Source organism: Carcharhinus amblyrhynchos, chromosome 18, assembly GCF_965287045.1.
Source record: "Carcharhinus amblyrhynchos chromosome 18, sCarAmb.v2.hapA, whole genome shotgun sequence".
In the NCBI taxonomy this organism is placed as follows: domain Eukaryota; kingdom Metazoa; phylum Chordata; class Chondrichthyes; order Carcharhiniformes; family Carcharhinidae; genus Carcharhinus; species Carcharhinus amblyrhynchos.
Window position 1 is genome coordinate 49,252,544 of NC_137341.1, and position 15,487 is coordinate 49,268,030.

A 15,487-nucleotide genomic window follows, 5' to 3' on the forward strand; every position below is an offset into this window, starting at 1 on the left:
CTTTTTCCAAGAGGTGGGTTTGATTGTATTGTTTAATCGAACAGTTTGAGTAAAATCACATTCAAAATGTGTGTTTTTTTCAAATGTGCAAAAAAAATCAACTTGAATTGTTGTCTGCAGGTTTCACCTTGCCCTTGATGTATTGAGTTTAAACTTCATTCCAAGAATCATGCAGCCAAAGGTTGAAATATCAGTTAGTTGCAATGCAACATGTAGCAACTCTGAACTAATCAATCAAATCTGTGTACAAGTCCATAAACAGGCAGATAATGGAAAAGCACTGCACGAACAGTGGCACAGTGGTTAGAGCACTGACTGCGGCCTCACCTCCCAGTGCTCCGGTTTCCTCCCACACTCCAAAGATATGCAGGCTAGGTTGATTGGCCATGATAAATTGCTCCTTAATGTCCCAGGATGTGTCAGTTAGATGGTACTGAGGTATCGATCGGGTGGATTCTCAGAGGCTTTTTCCCAGGGCTGAAATGGCTGCCACAAGAGGACACAGGTGTAGGGCATTGTTCGCTGGAGCAGGCGGAGTGAAGGAGCACTGAGTCAGGTAAGAAATTACCTGTTAAAAACTGTTTGAATCATTTAAAAGCATTTTCGCGGACTTTTTGTATTTACCGCTTTAAGAATTCAAAGGGAGTGGATAGCAGGGATTTGTGGGTAAGCAGTCTTTTAAACCGCGCTAGGTTTAAAAGGAGGCCTGCTGTAGACAGTGGGCAGCGGAGTGAGAGGGAAGCAGAGTGAGCTGCTAGGGCTTAGGATCAAAGGGCTTGAGAGAAAAGGGCCAGATAAGTTTGAGTTGAAAACAGTGTTCAGTAGTACTAAAGGGAATAATGGAGGGGCATGTGATGTGCTGTTTCTGTATGATGTGGGAGCTGGTGGACCCCAGGGTCCTTCCCAGTGACCATGTCTGCAGTAAGTGCACGTTGCTGGAGGAGCTACAGCTCAAAGTAGATGAGCTGGCCTCTGAGCTACAGACACAGGCTCATCAGGGGGAGGGAGGGTGCCATTGATAATGGGGTGCAAGAGACATCCACACCCCCTAGACTGGCTAACTCTAAGGGTCAGGAACAGGAGGGGCTGCTGAGAGGAGGAAGGAGGGTGGGGACCAAATGCCTCAGCCTCTCAATCTGCAAAACAGGTTCGAGGTTCTTGCTTCCAGTGTGGATGAGAACAAGGACTGTGAGGTTGGTGAGCAAACTGCACATGGTACAGTGATGCAGACACAGGACACAGACAAAGAGAAGGTGAAAAGGAATGTAGTGGTAATTGGGGATAGTGTGGTTGAGGGTATTGACACTGTCCTTTGTCACAATGACAAAGAGCACAGAAGGGTGTGTTGTCTGCCTGGTGCTCAGGTCCAGGATGTCGCATCTGGGCTGCAGAGGAACCTGGAGTGGGAGGGTGAGAATCCGGTTGTTATAGTACATGTGGGTGCCAACGACATAGGCAAAATGCGAACTGAGGATCTGGGGAGGGAGTATGAAAAGCTGGGAATGGAATTAAAAAGTAGAACCGACAAGGTAGTTATCTCTGGGCTACTGCCTGAACCGAGTGCAGACGGGCGTAGGGTTGATAGGATTAAGGAAGTGAATGGGTGGCTCAGGGATTGGTGTGGGAGGAATGGGTTTGAATTTATGGGGCATTGGCACCAGTATTGGGGTAGGTGGGACGGGGTTGGTCTGAACCGTGCTGGGACCAGAGTCCTGGCGAATCGTGTAGATAGGACTGTAGATAGGGTTTTAAACTAATGGGGAGGGGGAGGGGGAGGGCGGAGGGGGAAGGGAGGGGGAGGGGGAGGGCGGAGGGGGAAGGGAGGAGAGGGGGAGGGTGGAGGGGTGGAGAGGGGGAGGGTGGAGGGGTGGAGGGGGAAGGGAGGAGAGGGGGAGGGTGGAGGGGGAGGGGAGGAGAGGGGGAGGGTGGAGGGGGAGGGGAGGAGAGGGGGAGGGTGGAGGGGGAGGGGAGGAGAGGGGGAGGGTGGAGGGGGAGGGGAGGAGGGGTGGAGGGGGAGGGGAGGAGAGGGGGAGGGTGGAGGGGGAGGGGAGGAGAGGGGGAGGGTGGAGGGGGAGGGGAGGAGAGGGGGAGGGTGGAGGGGGAGGGGAGGAGAGGGGGAGGGTGGAGGGGGAGGGGAGGAGAGGGGGAGGGTGGAGGGGGAGGGGAGGAGAGGGGGAGGGTGGAGGGGGAGGGGAGGAGAGGGGGAGGGTGGAGGGGGAGGGGAGGAGAGGGGGAGGGTGGAGGGGGAGGGGAGGAGAGGGGGAGGGTGGAGGGGGAGGGGAGGAGAGGGGGAGGGTGGAGGGGGAGGGGAGGAGAGGGGGAGGGTGGAGGGGGAGGGGAGGAGAGGGGGAGGGTGGAGGGGGAGGGGAGGAGAGGGGGAGGGGGGAGGGGGAGGGGAGGAGAGGGGGAGGGGGGAGGGTGGAGGGGGAGAGGAGGGTGGAGGGGGAGGGGTGGAGAGGGGGAGGGGTGGAGAGGGGGGTGGAGGGGGAGGGGTGGAGAGGGGGGAGGAGGGGGAGGGGTGGGGAGGAGGGGGAGGGGTGGGGAGGGGGGGGAGGGTGGGGGGAGGGGGGGGAGGGGTGGAGGGTGGGGGGAGGGGTGGAGAGGGGGGAGGGGTGGGGAGGGGGAGGGGGTGGAGGGGAGGAGGAGGGGAAGGGGGAGGAGGAGGGGAGGGGGAGGAGGAGCAGAGGGGAGGGGGAGGAGGAGCAGAGGGGGAGGGGGGGTGCGAGGATAGGTGAAATTACAGGGTCTAAAGTAGCGGGTACAGGTACGGGAAGAGGCCAAGGATGTCCCAATAATAAAGGGAGTAGGAGGGCGTGATTAAGGTTGGTGGCGTTCCTGCAAATAGGGTACAGGTGAAGGTACTGCTGATTAAGGATAGCATCAGGGTGGTAGTAAGGGATGATATAGGAGCCAAAGCGCGGAAAGTGGAATCGTTGTGGGTGGAGATTAGGAACAGCAAAGGGAGGAAGACACTGGTGGGTGTTGTCTATAGGCCCCCAAATAATGATCTGGAGGTGGGGCGGGCTGTTAACGCGCAAATAAATGCGGCGTGCAGGAATGGAATGGTGATAATTATGGGGGATTTCAGTCTACATATTGATTGGTCGACCCATGCTGGACGCAGTGGGCTTGAAGAGTTCTTGGAATGCTGCCGGGATAGTTTCCTTGAACAGTGTGTGTTGGAGCCGACGAGGGAGCGAGCTATCTTGGATCTGGTGTTATGTAATGAGGCAGGTAGAATTAGGGACCTTGTGGTGAAGGATCCTCTTGGGAAGAGTGATCATTGTACGGTGGAATTTCTGATGCAGATGGAGGAGGAGAAAGTGGGTTCCCGGACCTGTGTCCTTTGTTTGAACAGAAGGGAGTACGATAGGATGAGAGAGGAATTGGCGAATGTTGACTGGGGGAGCACATTGGAAGGTAGGTCTGCTGAGGAACAGTGGAGGATCTTTAAGGAGATCTTCCTTGGTGCTCAGCGGAAATTTATTCCGATGGTTAAAAAGGATCGTAGGAGGAGAGATAATCAGCCCTGGATAACGAAGGAGGTAAAGGAGAGTATTAAATTAAAAGCGGATGCGTTTAGAGTAGCTAAGAGTAGTGGGCGAGAAGAGGATTGGGAGAGGTTTAAATATCAACAAAGAATGACGAAGTTGATAAAGAAGGGTAGGATAAACTATGAAGCTGGGCTAGCGCTAAATATAAAAAAGGATAGTAAGAGTTTTTATAAATATATAAAAAAGGATAGTAAGAGTTTTTATAAATATATAAAAAGGAAGAGGCTGACTAAGGTGAACGTTGGACCCTTAGAGGATGAGAGGGGGGACTTAGTGGTAGGGGATGGGGAAATGGCGAAATGGCTGAGGCCTTGAATAACTTTTTTGTTTCGGTCTTCACAGAGGAGGGCGTGAATAGTTTGCCGGGTGTTAGCAATGGAAAGATGGTAGGAGTGGAGGACCTGAATGACATTATTGTTACTAGAGAGGCAGTGCTCGACAGACTGGAGGGACTGATTGTGGACAAGTCCCCAGGACCGGATGGAATGCATCCAAGGGTTCTGAAAGAAATGACGGAGGTGATAGTGGATGCCTTGATGATTATTTTCCAAACCTCGCTGGATTCCGGGGAAGTGCCGGAAGATTGGAAAACGGCTAATGTTACGCCGTTGTTTAAGAAGGGTGGCAGGCAAAAGGCAGGGAATTATAGGCCGGTTAGTTTAATGTCTGTTGTAGGTAAAATGGTAGAATCCGTGATCAAGGAGAAAGTAGCGAGGCATCTTGAGGAAAATTGTTTGATAGAGCAGACGCAGCACGGTTTCGTTAAGGGGAAGTCGTGTCTGATGAATTTATTGGAGTTCTATGAGGATGTGTCTAGGGCGGTGGATAGAGGAGAGCCGCTAGATGTGGTGTTTCTTGATTTTCAGAAGGCGTTTGATAAGGTGCTGCACAAGAGGTTATTACAGAAGGTTAGGGGGCATGGAGTTGGGGGTAGGGTGTTAGCATGGATAGGGGATTGGCTGTCAAATAGGAGGCAGAGAGTGGGGGTCAATGGGTGCTATTCGGATTGGCGGTTGGTGACTAGTGGAGTAGATAGATGATCTGGAGGAGGGAACCGAGTGTATGGTGTCGAAATTTGCTGATGACACCAAGTTTGGTGGAACGGCAAATTGTGCGGAGGGTGTGGAAAGTAGCAGAAGGATCTAGATAGACTGGGCGAATGGGCCAGAAACTGGCAAATGGAATTTAATGTTAGCAAGTGTGAAGTTGTCCACTTTGGTAGGAATAATGGTAGGAAGGACTATTACTTACATGGCGAAAAACTGCAGCATGCAACGGTGCAGAGGGACCTCGGGGTCCTTGTGCATGAGTCGCAAAAACCCAGCCTGCAGGTGCAGCAGGTGGTCAGGAAGGCAAATGGGATGCTGGCCTTCATAGCGAGGGGGATTGAATATAAAAGTAGGGAGGTCTTGCTGCAACTGTACAGGGCACTGGTGAGGCCGCAGCTGGAGTACTGTGTGCAGTTTTGGTCGCCGCACTTATGCAATGATATTTTGGCCTTGGAGGGAGTGCAGAGGAGGTTTACTAGGCTGATGCCGGGGTTGAGCTATGAGGAGAGGCTGAATAAACTAGGCTTGTACTCGTTAGAGTTTAGAAGAATGAGGGGCGATCTCATTGAGACATATAAGATGATGAATGGGATGGATAGGATAGAGGTGGAGAGGCTCTTCCCACTCAGAAAGGACAGTAGGATTAGAGGGTACAGCCTCAAGATAAGGGGGGGGGCAGTTTAGAACGGAGTTGAGGAGGAACTTCTTCACTCAAAGGGTGGTGAATCTCTGGAATTCTCTGCCCGTTGAAGTGGTGGAGGCTGCCTCGCTAAATATATTTAAGACGCGGGTAGATAGGTTTTTGATAGGCGAGGGGATTAAGGGTTATGGGGAGAGGGCAGGAAAGTGGAACTGAACCACGACAGATCAGCCATGACCTTATTGAATGGCGGGGCAGGCTCAAAGGGCTAGACGTCCTACTCCTGCTCCTATTTCTTATGTTCTTATGAGTAAGTACAGAGGAGATGTCAGGGATAAGTTCTTCATTCAGAGGGTGGTGGGTGTGTGGAATCGGCTGCCTTCAGTGGTGGTGCAGGCAAATTCGATAGGGTCTTTTAAGAGACTTCTGGATGAGTACATGGGACTTAGTAGGATTGAGGGTTATAGGTAAGCCTAGTAGGTAGAGATATGTTCGGCGCAACTTGTGGGCCGAAGGGTCTGTTTGTGCTGTAGTTTTTCTACGTTTCTATGGGATTAGCCATGGTAAATGTGTGGGATTACAGGGATAGAGCCTGGGTATGTTACTCTGTCAGAGAGTCAATATGGGCTGAACAGCCTCTTCTGCACTGTAAGGATTCTATGATTTGGCCAGCACAGCAAGTATTATAAGATAATCCAAATAAACAGGTATATTCCAAAACATTACGAAAACAGTATGTTGAATACAGAGCACATGATCACCCCATTAAGCTTGATGGATAAGCATTGAGTACTGTTAGAACCTCGTCACTAAACCGTGTACCGATGCACTGGAAACTTCATTTCTTTTGTGCAGAGGCAGCTTCCAGCTGAAACAATGAACCGTATGCTGCATTTCAAATTGTTAAATCGGCTAATGAATACAACAACTGATTATTTCATGATGTGAATATGTTTATTACATATGGAACAATTACATGTTAATTAAGTTAATTACATTGCACAGGGAAAATAGCTCAGAACATATCCTTACACCAGCCAACCCTCTCTGTACACCCAACCCGACCTTTTCATTATACACCAGGTAACGTTTTGTACAGGACTCTGCTGTGAAGCAACAATGTTTGCACTGCAGAATCTCTCTCTCTCGAGACTGTAATACATAAGAGATACTTTACAAGACAAAAAAAAACCTCAAATTGCTACTGGAAGAGGAGCTGGTCTGAAATGCCCAGAAGAGCCATAATCTACTTTATGGGCCCTGAAAAATGGTCATCTAACTCAAGAGGGGAAGCAGATCCAAGTTTCAAATAAAATGCACTTGTAGCCAGAATTCCAATCCAGTGTTGGTTAGTATATCCTGCCATGAATGTGAGTTCTGAAGAACAGCTGACATGTTTTCACCAATCTCTGGGAGTGATTTTCTTTCCCTTCTTGAGTTCAATGATCAAACTTTACCGAAAACTCCATTCAAAACCACTTACTCCTACATTACATCTGGGTCAAAACGATAAAACTGACTGAACAGATAGCTTTCCTCCCAGTCCTGGTCAAAATGACCTTGTTATTACCTGCGTTACACCACGGAAGAAAGGTGTAGGCGTGGAATACTCTGAGGGCGGTGTGTTACACAGACATACATCGACTGAAGAATTACAGAATGCAAAGGCTTTTGAATTCACTAACAACATTTATAACACGTATTCCAGGATATGTACATGGTCAAATTAAAAGAGAATCTCTGTAAATCCACACTCAAAGTTTTCCTATCTATATCCTAGCACAGCTGACTTAGACACTTCCATAGGAGATGTGAGAGGTCATAGTGGTCACTCGGTTCGTGTACAATTTATAATATTCCCACATGGCTCAGACAGGAACTGATTAAAAACAAACCATCCCTTTCAAATAACACAACTGATCAACTGATTAAATGCTTTGTCTTTCGATCTTGCCCCCTGTTGTCTCTTCAATGTTTGCTGTCACTGTGTATCCTTAACCCCCAAATGCAAGGATACAGATTTCTCCAGTGCCATGACATTTGCACTGCTGCACTCACCTTCTCTCACTTTGTTCCAACTTTTCCTGCCTCTCTGGGTGATGCACAATCTAACTCACAACATTTAAGGCTGTGAACAACGATAAGGAGAAGAAAATGCCATTTGCTCCCTTGAGCACTTATTCTCCTTAACAGACTGTTTACAATTTGTGGGCTCATTGCTACCCTCTTCAATGTGTTTAAGGTGACAAGATCTATACTAAAGCTATCAGCCTTTTGCATCGAGAGCTATACTGCTAAAACTATTGGGGTACACTGAACACCACAAAAATATTAAGGACTGTATTGTAGTTAACCCAAAAAAATTATTAAATACCTTGGTGTAAGCAATAGTTTGAAATCATTGCCTTTGCCAGTCTTCCCTAATGAAAAGCACTTTTGGATTCGCTCTGCTTTTACTCAGGAACATTTTTTTCTAAAAGACAACTGGGAGCAAGTAAAAAGAAACTTCTAAGTATATGGTATCTCGCTCAATGTTTCAATACTGGAATAGCATGAATATTTATAATGCATATTTCTGCGCCATGGTGAAAGTGTAGCTGACATAAATCGCTGATGAATACTGAAATGTCTTTCTACACTCCCTTCGGGCCACTGAACGTCCATTCAGTCGGCCTAAAGCCAGTGAACTCAAGATACTCGCTGCAGTCTCACACACAACTTATATAGCTACCCATCCACAGATCTGTCCAGAAATGACACCTTTCCAACAAATTGTACAGCCAGTGTCCAAGATCTTGTTTGTAATATTAGGTCGCTAAGAGCATTATATTTATCCCAAAAGAAATATAACCACTTAAAATTCAAAGGGATGTATTATATTCCAGTAAATAAATGGGTAAGTGAAGGAGACAGTCATTATTCCCTGTCCATCTTGCTACAAAATGTTTACAGAAGTCAGTTACATTCTGAAATGAATGTTGAATCCATCCTATTGAAATTCCATTGTTCCTTAACTCTGTTCAGATATTGTTACACATTAAAACAGGTAATAGTAGGCTCCACCAAACCCTTAGAATGCCAACTATAACGCTGACAGCCACAATGAAAGGTGGTAAAACATCACTTCTCACAACCAGGTGTGAAGACCTAACCTAAAGGAGAATGCACTTCTTCCCCCCGAAAGAAGTAACATTCTCAATCGTACCATTTTTAATGTGAACAAACGGGTAGCTAAAAACTGAGTTTATTAAAATCGGCTGTAATCGTTCTACTCTCTGATAAAAAAAAATCTGAAGAGTGGTTACATTTCCCTCGTGTCATCGCACATCAGTGACAACCATGAATTAAACAAACAGCCAAAAATTCTCAATCTTCACATCTCTCTCTCTTGTTATTTTTGAAAACATTTACCCATCTTTCTAGCCCTCATACCAGTCATTTGAGTTCCTACTGCAGTGGTAGAGTCTCATGGGGAAACTCATGAGTGAAGTTACTGTTATAGGCAGCTTTTTTACGTGTGAACATTATTGGAAACAAATTTTTAATAAAAACATTTTTGGGATAAGTTTTGACTGATTGAAAAAAGGAATTAAATCCTAATTTTAAAAGTAAATAAACTTTCAGATGGTAGGTATATGGATAGACACGGAAACCTGCCTTATGATATTCCTCCAGCACCTGGCATGCATCATGGTGGCATCCTTAAGATCAGTTCAATGTTTTAGGAACAGGTTAATGATAATAATGGCAACAAATTCGGTTAGATGGTGAATAGGGTTTCAGTCTCCAAAAAAAGTCCAGTGTTAGCCATTCCTAAATTATTTTCACATATCATTTCATTTTTAAATTGAATTCAAGGGGGCCGGGACCATCCGTTGCAAACAAATGACTGATTCCAAAGCGGAGATACCATGGAAATGCAACAGAATTTATAGATTTAGAGAGGCTTTCTTCATGGACAAGTACAATGCAGGGTATTTTATATGTACATACAGATGATATGCAGGCATTTAGGGGTGTGTTTTGTGGTAGTAGCATCTCATTCAGGAACATATGACACCTGCCAGACAATGATGTGGCTTCGTTCTGCCTTGGAGAGGGCCGGTCTGATTCCATCTGGCAAACTTTCGTCAGTCTCATCATCTTCACCATCCCCTGCACAGAAAGAGTTATTGAGTGAAAGGAAAATATGTATTTATTTATTTATTAGTCACAAGTAGGCTTACATTAACATGGCATTGAAGTCACTGTGTAATTCCCCTAGTCGCCACACTGTCCAGGCCAATGCACCTTACCAGCATGTCTTTCAAACTGTGGGAGGAAATCGGAGCACCCGGAGGAAACCCAGTCAGGCACGGGAAGAACGTGCAGACTCCATACGGACAGTGACCTAAGCTGGGAAGCGAACCCAAGTCCCTGGAGCTATGAGGCAGCAGTGCTAACTACACCACCCCATACAGATAGATGGGGAATGGGGGGAGAGACAGGGATATCGGATAAGGGGGTGGAATCCAAATCCAACCCACACAGGACAAAGAAGATAAAATCCTATTTCTCTTTCTTATTAAGAGTCTTAAGTCTGAATATGCTTAATCCAATTCCTCGTGAACCATAAGTCATAGTACAGAAGTGCCCTGAAATTTACTGCCACTTGTGCTAATTCACCAAATCTGTCCGAGAAGAAGTAATATTAATTTTGAGAGAAACTGATATTCTTGGTCTGAGGTTACTTACCGAGTAATGTATTGAGGAATTTTTTAGTATATCTGACCTTCGCTTTTGCTAATTGTAACCAGAATATAGGCTCAGACCCACAGTACGGTCAATTTTGCCTTGACAATTACAAATATATACAATTCCATCTATCGTCCTCCAGCATTCAAAGGACAAAGAAAAGTACAGCACAGGGACAGAGCCTGTGCCGATCATGGTGCTCTAACTAAACTTAAAAAAACCTTCTGCCCTTACTTGGTCCGTATCTCTCTATTCCCTCCCTATTCACGTACCCATCTAGCAGCCTCTGAAATATCGCTAAAGTGCCTGCTTCCACCACCCGCTCTGGCAGCAAGTTCCAGGCACCCACCACACTCTGCGTGAAAAACTTCCCCTCTCACCTTGAACATGTGCCCCCTTGTAATTCACACTTCCACCCTAGGAAAAAGTCTCTATCCACCCTGTCTATGCCTCTCATAATTCTGGAGGCCTCTATCAGGTCTTCCCTCAGCCTCCATCTTTCCAGTGAAAACAATCCTAGTTTACTCAAGCTCGCTTCATAGTCAACACCCTGGGCGGCACAGTGGCTAGCACAGTTGCCTTATAGTGCCAGAGGCCAGGGTTCAATTCTGGGCTTGGGTCACTGTCTGTTGGAATTTATACGTTCTCCCCATGTCTGCGTGGGTTTCCTCCAGGTGCTCCGGTTTCCTTCCACAGTCTGAAAGACATGCTGGTTAGGTGCATTGACCCTAACAGGCACCGGAGTGTGGGGAACTTCACAGTAACTTGATTGCAGTGTTAATATAAGCCTTATTTGTGACTAACAAATAAATTTTACTTTATTTTACCCTCAAGACATGGTGAACCTTCTCATGCAATACTGCAAATGCGGCCTAACCAAGGTTTCATACAGCTGCAACATGATTTCCCAACTCTTATACTCAATGCCCTGGCCAATGAAGGCAAGCATGCTATATGCTTCTTAATCACCTTGGCCACCTGTGTTGTCACTTTGAGGTAACAGTAGGCATGCACGCCCAGATCCCTCTGTATGTTATTGTTCCTCAGGGTTCTGCCATTTACAGTATATTTCACATCTAAACTTGATCCTCCACAATGCATCACCTCACATTTGTCCAGATTAAACTCCATCTGCCATTTCTGTGCCCGAGTCTTCTTCAACAGAGGATATCCTGTTGTATCTTCTGACAATCCCAACACTATCAGTAACTCCACCAATCTTTGTGTCATCAACAAACTTACTAATCAGACCACCCACATTTTCGTCAGGATCATTTATATACATTACAAGTAACAGAGGTTACAGTACTGATCCTTGCGGAACACTATTAGCTACAGATCTCCATTCTGAAAAACATCCTTCCAGAGCTACTCTCTATCTTCTATAACCAAGCCAGTTCTGTATGCATCAAGCCAGCCCACCCAAATCCCATGTGATTTTAGTTTTTGTCCCAGTCTGCCATGTGGGACCGTCTCAAACACCTTACTAAAATCCATATAAACCACCTCCACAGCCCTTCCCTCATCAATTATCTTTGTCATCTCTTCAAAAATCTCAATCATGTTGGTGTGACACGACCTTTCCCATACAAAACCATGTTGCCTGTCACTAACTAGTCCATTTTCTTCCAAATGCGCATGTATCCTGTCCTTCAGTATCTTCTCCAAAAGCTTCCCCATTGATGATGTCAGGATCACCTGCCTATAATTTCTTGGATTATCCCTGCTTCCTTTCTTAAGCAAGGGAACAACGTTGACTATTCTCCAGTCCTCTGAAACCTTGCCTATGTCAAAGAGGACATGAAGATATCTGTTAAGGCCCCAGCTATTTCTCCCCTTGCCTCTGCAATAACCTAGGATAGATCCCATCCGCCCCCAGGGACTTGTCTACCTTAATGCAATTTAGGATGCCCAACACTTCCTCCTTCGATATATTGACATTCTCTAGAGCGTTCACTCACCTATCCTTGACCTCAACATCTGTCATGTCCATCTCCTTGGTGAACACAGATACAAAATCTCACCCGCTTCCTGTGGCTCCACTCCATTGTCATTGAGTGGGCTTACTCTTTCTCTTGCTATCCTCTTGCTCTTAATATCACATGCATTAAAAAGTCTTGGGATTCTTCTTGACCCTGTTTGCTAAAGACATTTCATGGCCCCTTTTAGCCGTCCTAATAATATGTTGAAGTTCTTTCCTACTTTCTCCATACTCCTCAAAGGTTTGTCAGTTTTTAGTTATCTTGACCTATTATATGCTTCCTTTTTCCTTTTGACTAAGTTTACAATTTCCCTTATCATACATGGTTCCCAAATCCTGTCATTTCTATCCTTCATTTTTGCAGAGACATGCCTGCTCTGCACTTCAATCAACTATTGTTTAAAAGCCTCCCACATGCCAGAGGCAAATTTGCCCTCAAATAGCCACTCCCAATCCACATTCCCCAGTTCCCGTCTAATTTGGATATAACTGGCCCTTGCCATATTAGGCAGCCTCACCCGAGGACCACTGTGGTCCTTATTCATGACTATCCAAAATCATATGGAATTATGGTCGCTCAGCCCAAAATGCTCCCCCATTGAAACATCGACCTCCGGCCCTGCTCATTCCCCAGTGCCAAGTCTAGTATGGCCCCCTCCCCGGTTGGATTGTCATAATAAAATTAATAATAATAATAATGCAGCTTTTTAAAGGTGAACATTTACAAAATGGTCTGTATTGTAGACACCAGAGAATGACACCATAGTTCTAGTATTTACTTTGCAAATTGTAAGGTCTGATAAGAAAATATTCTCGTGTTGTTATCAAATGGACAAGACATTCGGAAAGTATAATGACTTTGAAATCATGGGTTAACTCCCCAGTAATAAGAGGAATTTGATACAAGTATCCCTTTGGAAACATTGCAATAGTAATTTCTAGACAATTAGGCCTATACTTAAAAAAAAACAATGTTAAAAGTCCATAACATTGAAGCGTGACAAGGTGAGTGTTAGTACATTTTGTCTGCAGGGTGAATGATAGTGAGAACTGAACAAGTGGTAGGACACAGTGAGCAGGATGGTCTGTATAGGCAAATCCTATGTACAGAGTTATGTAAACAAGATGCATTAACAGAAAGGTTAGAACAAATGGAGGTGAAGGAGAGTAAATGCTTCAAAAATCAGAAGTTTTTTTTGCGCTATTTTGCGTAGTGGAGCATGACTTACCAATCCTGAAGTCAATGTAGCCCTCGCCCCCACTGAGCACTAAGACTGGATGCAGCTTCCGCTCTTCCTGCTCCGGTGCTGTGGGCCCCGGGTTCTCTGTGGGGCTGTCCAACACACTGCCATTCAGCGTGGCAAGGACATTACCTACCAGAAGACACAAAGAGTCCTGAAGGCCATGACAAGAGACAGCCCTCAAATTCACCATGAGAAACACTCCATGTTTGCACTGACTATTGGCTGCAGATGATTCTGAATACGAGTCTAGTAGGTCGAAGATCATGGGATTAAATGTTTCTCGAGTTTGGCCTGGAAATCCGTTCAACCAGTGCACTTCCAGAGAAGCCCAATCTTCTGTCACAGAATCCCTACAGTGCAGAAGGGGGCCATTTGGCCCATTGAGCCTGCATAGACAACATTCCCACCCAGGCCCATCTGCTGGTCTGACCCCAAATCCTGAGGATAAAGTGATAGGCCTCCAGACCACCTCCAAGGTATAAGGAGAATAGAGATTTGGGCAGGGAGTGGGTAGAATTGGATCTGAAATTCAGAACAATATCAGTCACATTGTATTAAATAGCACAGGTTTCCAATAGGAGAAAAGGCAAAGGGATGGAATAAACTTTAAAAATGCTTTTAGATATCACAACACATAGAAACAAGAAGCAGGATCAGGCCATTCATTTTGATGTTCTCGCTCTTGAGGGAGTGCAGCGAAGGTTTACCAGGCTGATTCCAGGCAAATGGGACTAATGTATGAGGAGAGAGTGACTAGGTTAGGATTGCTTTCACTAGAGTTCAGATAATTGAGAGGGGATCTCATACAGACTTATAAAATTCTAACAGGACTAGACAGGGTAGATGCAGGGAGGATGTTCCCGATGGCGGGGGAGTCCAGAACCAGGGGTCACAGTCTGAGGATTCAGGGTAGACCACTTAGGATGGAGATGAGACATTTCTTCACCCAAAGAGTGATGAGCCTGTGTAATTCATTACCACAGCAAATAGTTGATGCCAAAACATTGAACGTATACAAGAGGCGGCCAGATATAGCACTTGGGGCAAATGGGATCATAGGTTATGGAGAGAAAGCAGGATTAAGCTGTTGAATTGGATGATCAGCCATGATTGTGATGAAAGGTGGAGCAGGCTCAAAGGGCCAAATGGCCTCCTTCTGCTCCTATCTTCTATGTTTCTACAACACTAGAGTGGGAGTAGGCCATTCAGCCCTTCATGCCTGCTCCGCCATTCATTTTGATCACGGCTGATCATCAAATTCAATAACCTGATCCCACCCCGCCCCCCCACGGCCACTTGGACATCACAACGACAAAGAAGGGTTTGTTGGGGAAGTTACTTACCTGGCACCGACGCAAAGAATTTGACAGCATCCCTGTGTCCATGGAAACAGAGTTGAGCTTGAGCCATCGAACAATAGGGGATAAAGCTTCCAATCGAAGCCTTGTCACTGCTCTCATCAGCATACACACGGATCACTCCACCAGGGCGATTTCCTTCACTGCCAGTTGGTGAGGTCTTATTGGCTGCAACAATTACAAACAGTAAGGCCAATTTAAAAATTGGACTAACTTTTTACAAAGTTGGAAACACCAAGGTTCACGGTACACTGAAACCTGTTCTGACAACTCAGCTGTCACAATGTAAACAGCCATTCACATTGAGCAGCCTGGGTGTCACCTTGAACATTTACCACATCTGCCACTTCACCCTTCAAACTCCAAAAATTCTACAACTCTTCCAGAGATATGAAGAATACTTCAGTAAACTCAATCAAGAGTGATGCTGCGAATAATAGAGTACTGCGAAGGATAGCATTGTGGCACAGTGGTTAGGATTGCTGCCTCACAGCGCCAGGGACCTGGGTTCGATTCCCAGCTTGGGTCACTGTGTGGAGTTTGCACATTCTCCCCATGTCTGTGTGGGTTTCCTCTGGCTGCTTTGGTTTCCTCCCTCACTCCAAAGATATGCAGGTTAGGTGGACTAGTCAAGCTAAATAGCCCCTTAGTGTCAATGGGTATTGGCAGGGTAAATATGGGAGTTATAGGGATAGGGCCTGGGTGTGACTGTGGTTGGTGCAGACTCAATGGCCTCCTTCTGCACTGTAGGGATTCTACAAATAACCCAAATGTTTCAACCCTCCTTTAAAAAAGGAAGATTTTGCTTTGGGATCAGAAAGCTGCCAATGCAACATCCTTGTTCAAGAGAAAAGAATAAACTGGGTAGCTACAGATCAGTTAATTTATCAGCCGTGGGCAAATTCTTGGAAACCATTAATTCAAGGT

At 46.0% G+C, this 15,487-nt stretch overlaps 1 protein-coding gene across 1 annotated transcript in view; it reads right to left on the reverse strand.

Moving 5' to 3' along the window:
• Positions 1-6,185: 6,185 nt before the first annotated feature.
• mapk8ip3 (mitogen-activated protein kinase 8 interacting protein 3) overlaps positions 6,186-15,487 on the reverse strand; it is a 237,498-nt gene continuing 228,196 nt past the window's right edge. Inside the window, 3 exon segments of the mRNA XM_080206983.1 lie at positions 6,186-9,398; positions 13,188-13,331; positions 14,546-14,728. Coding sequence (XP_080063109.1) covers positions 9,283-9,398; positions 13,188-13,331; positions 14,546-14,728 — 443 coding nt within the window. The 3' untranslated portion in view covers positions 6,186-9,282.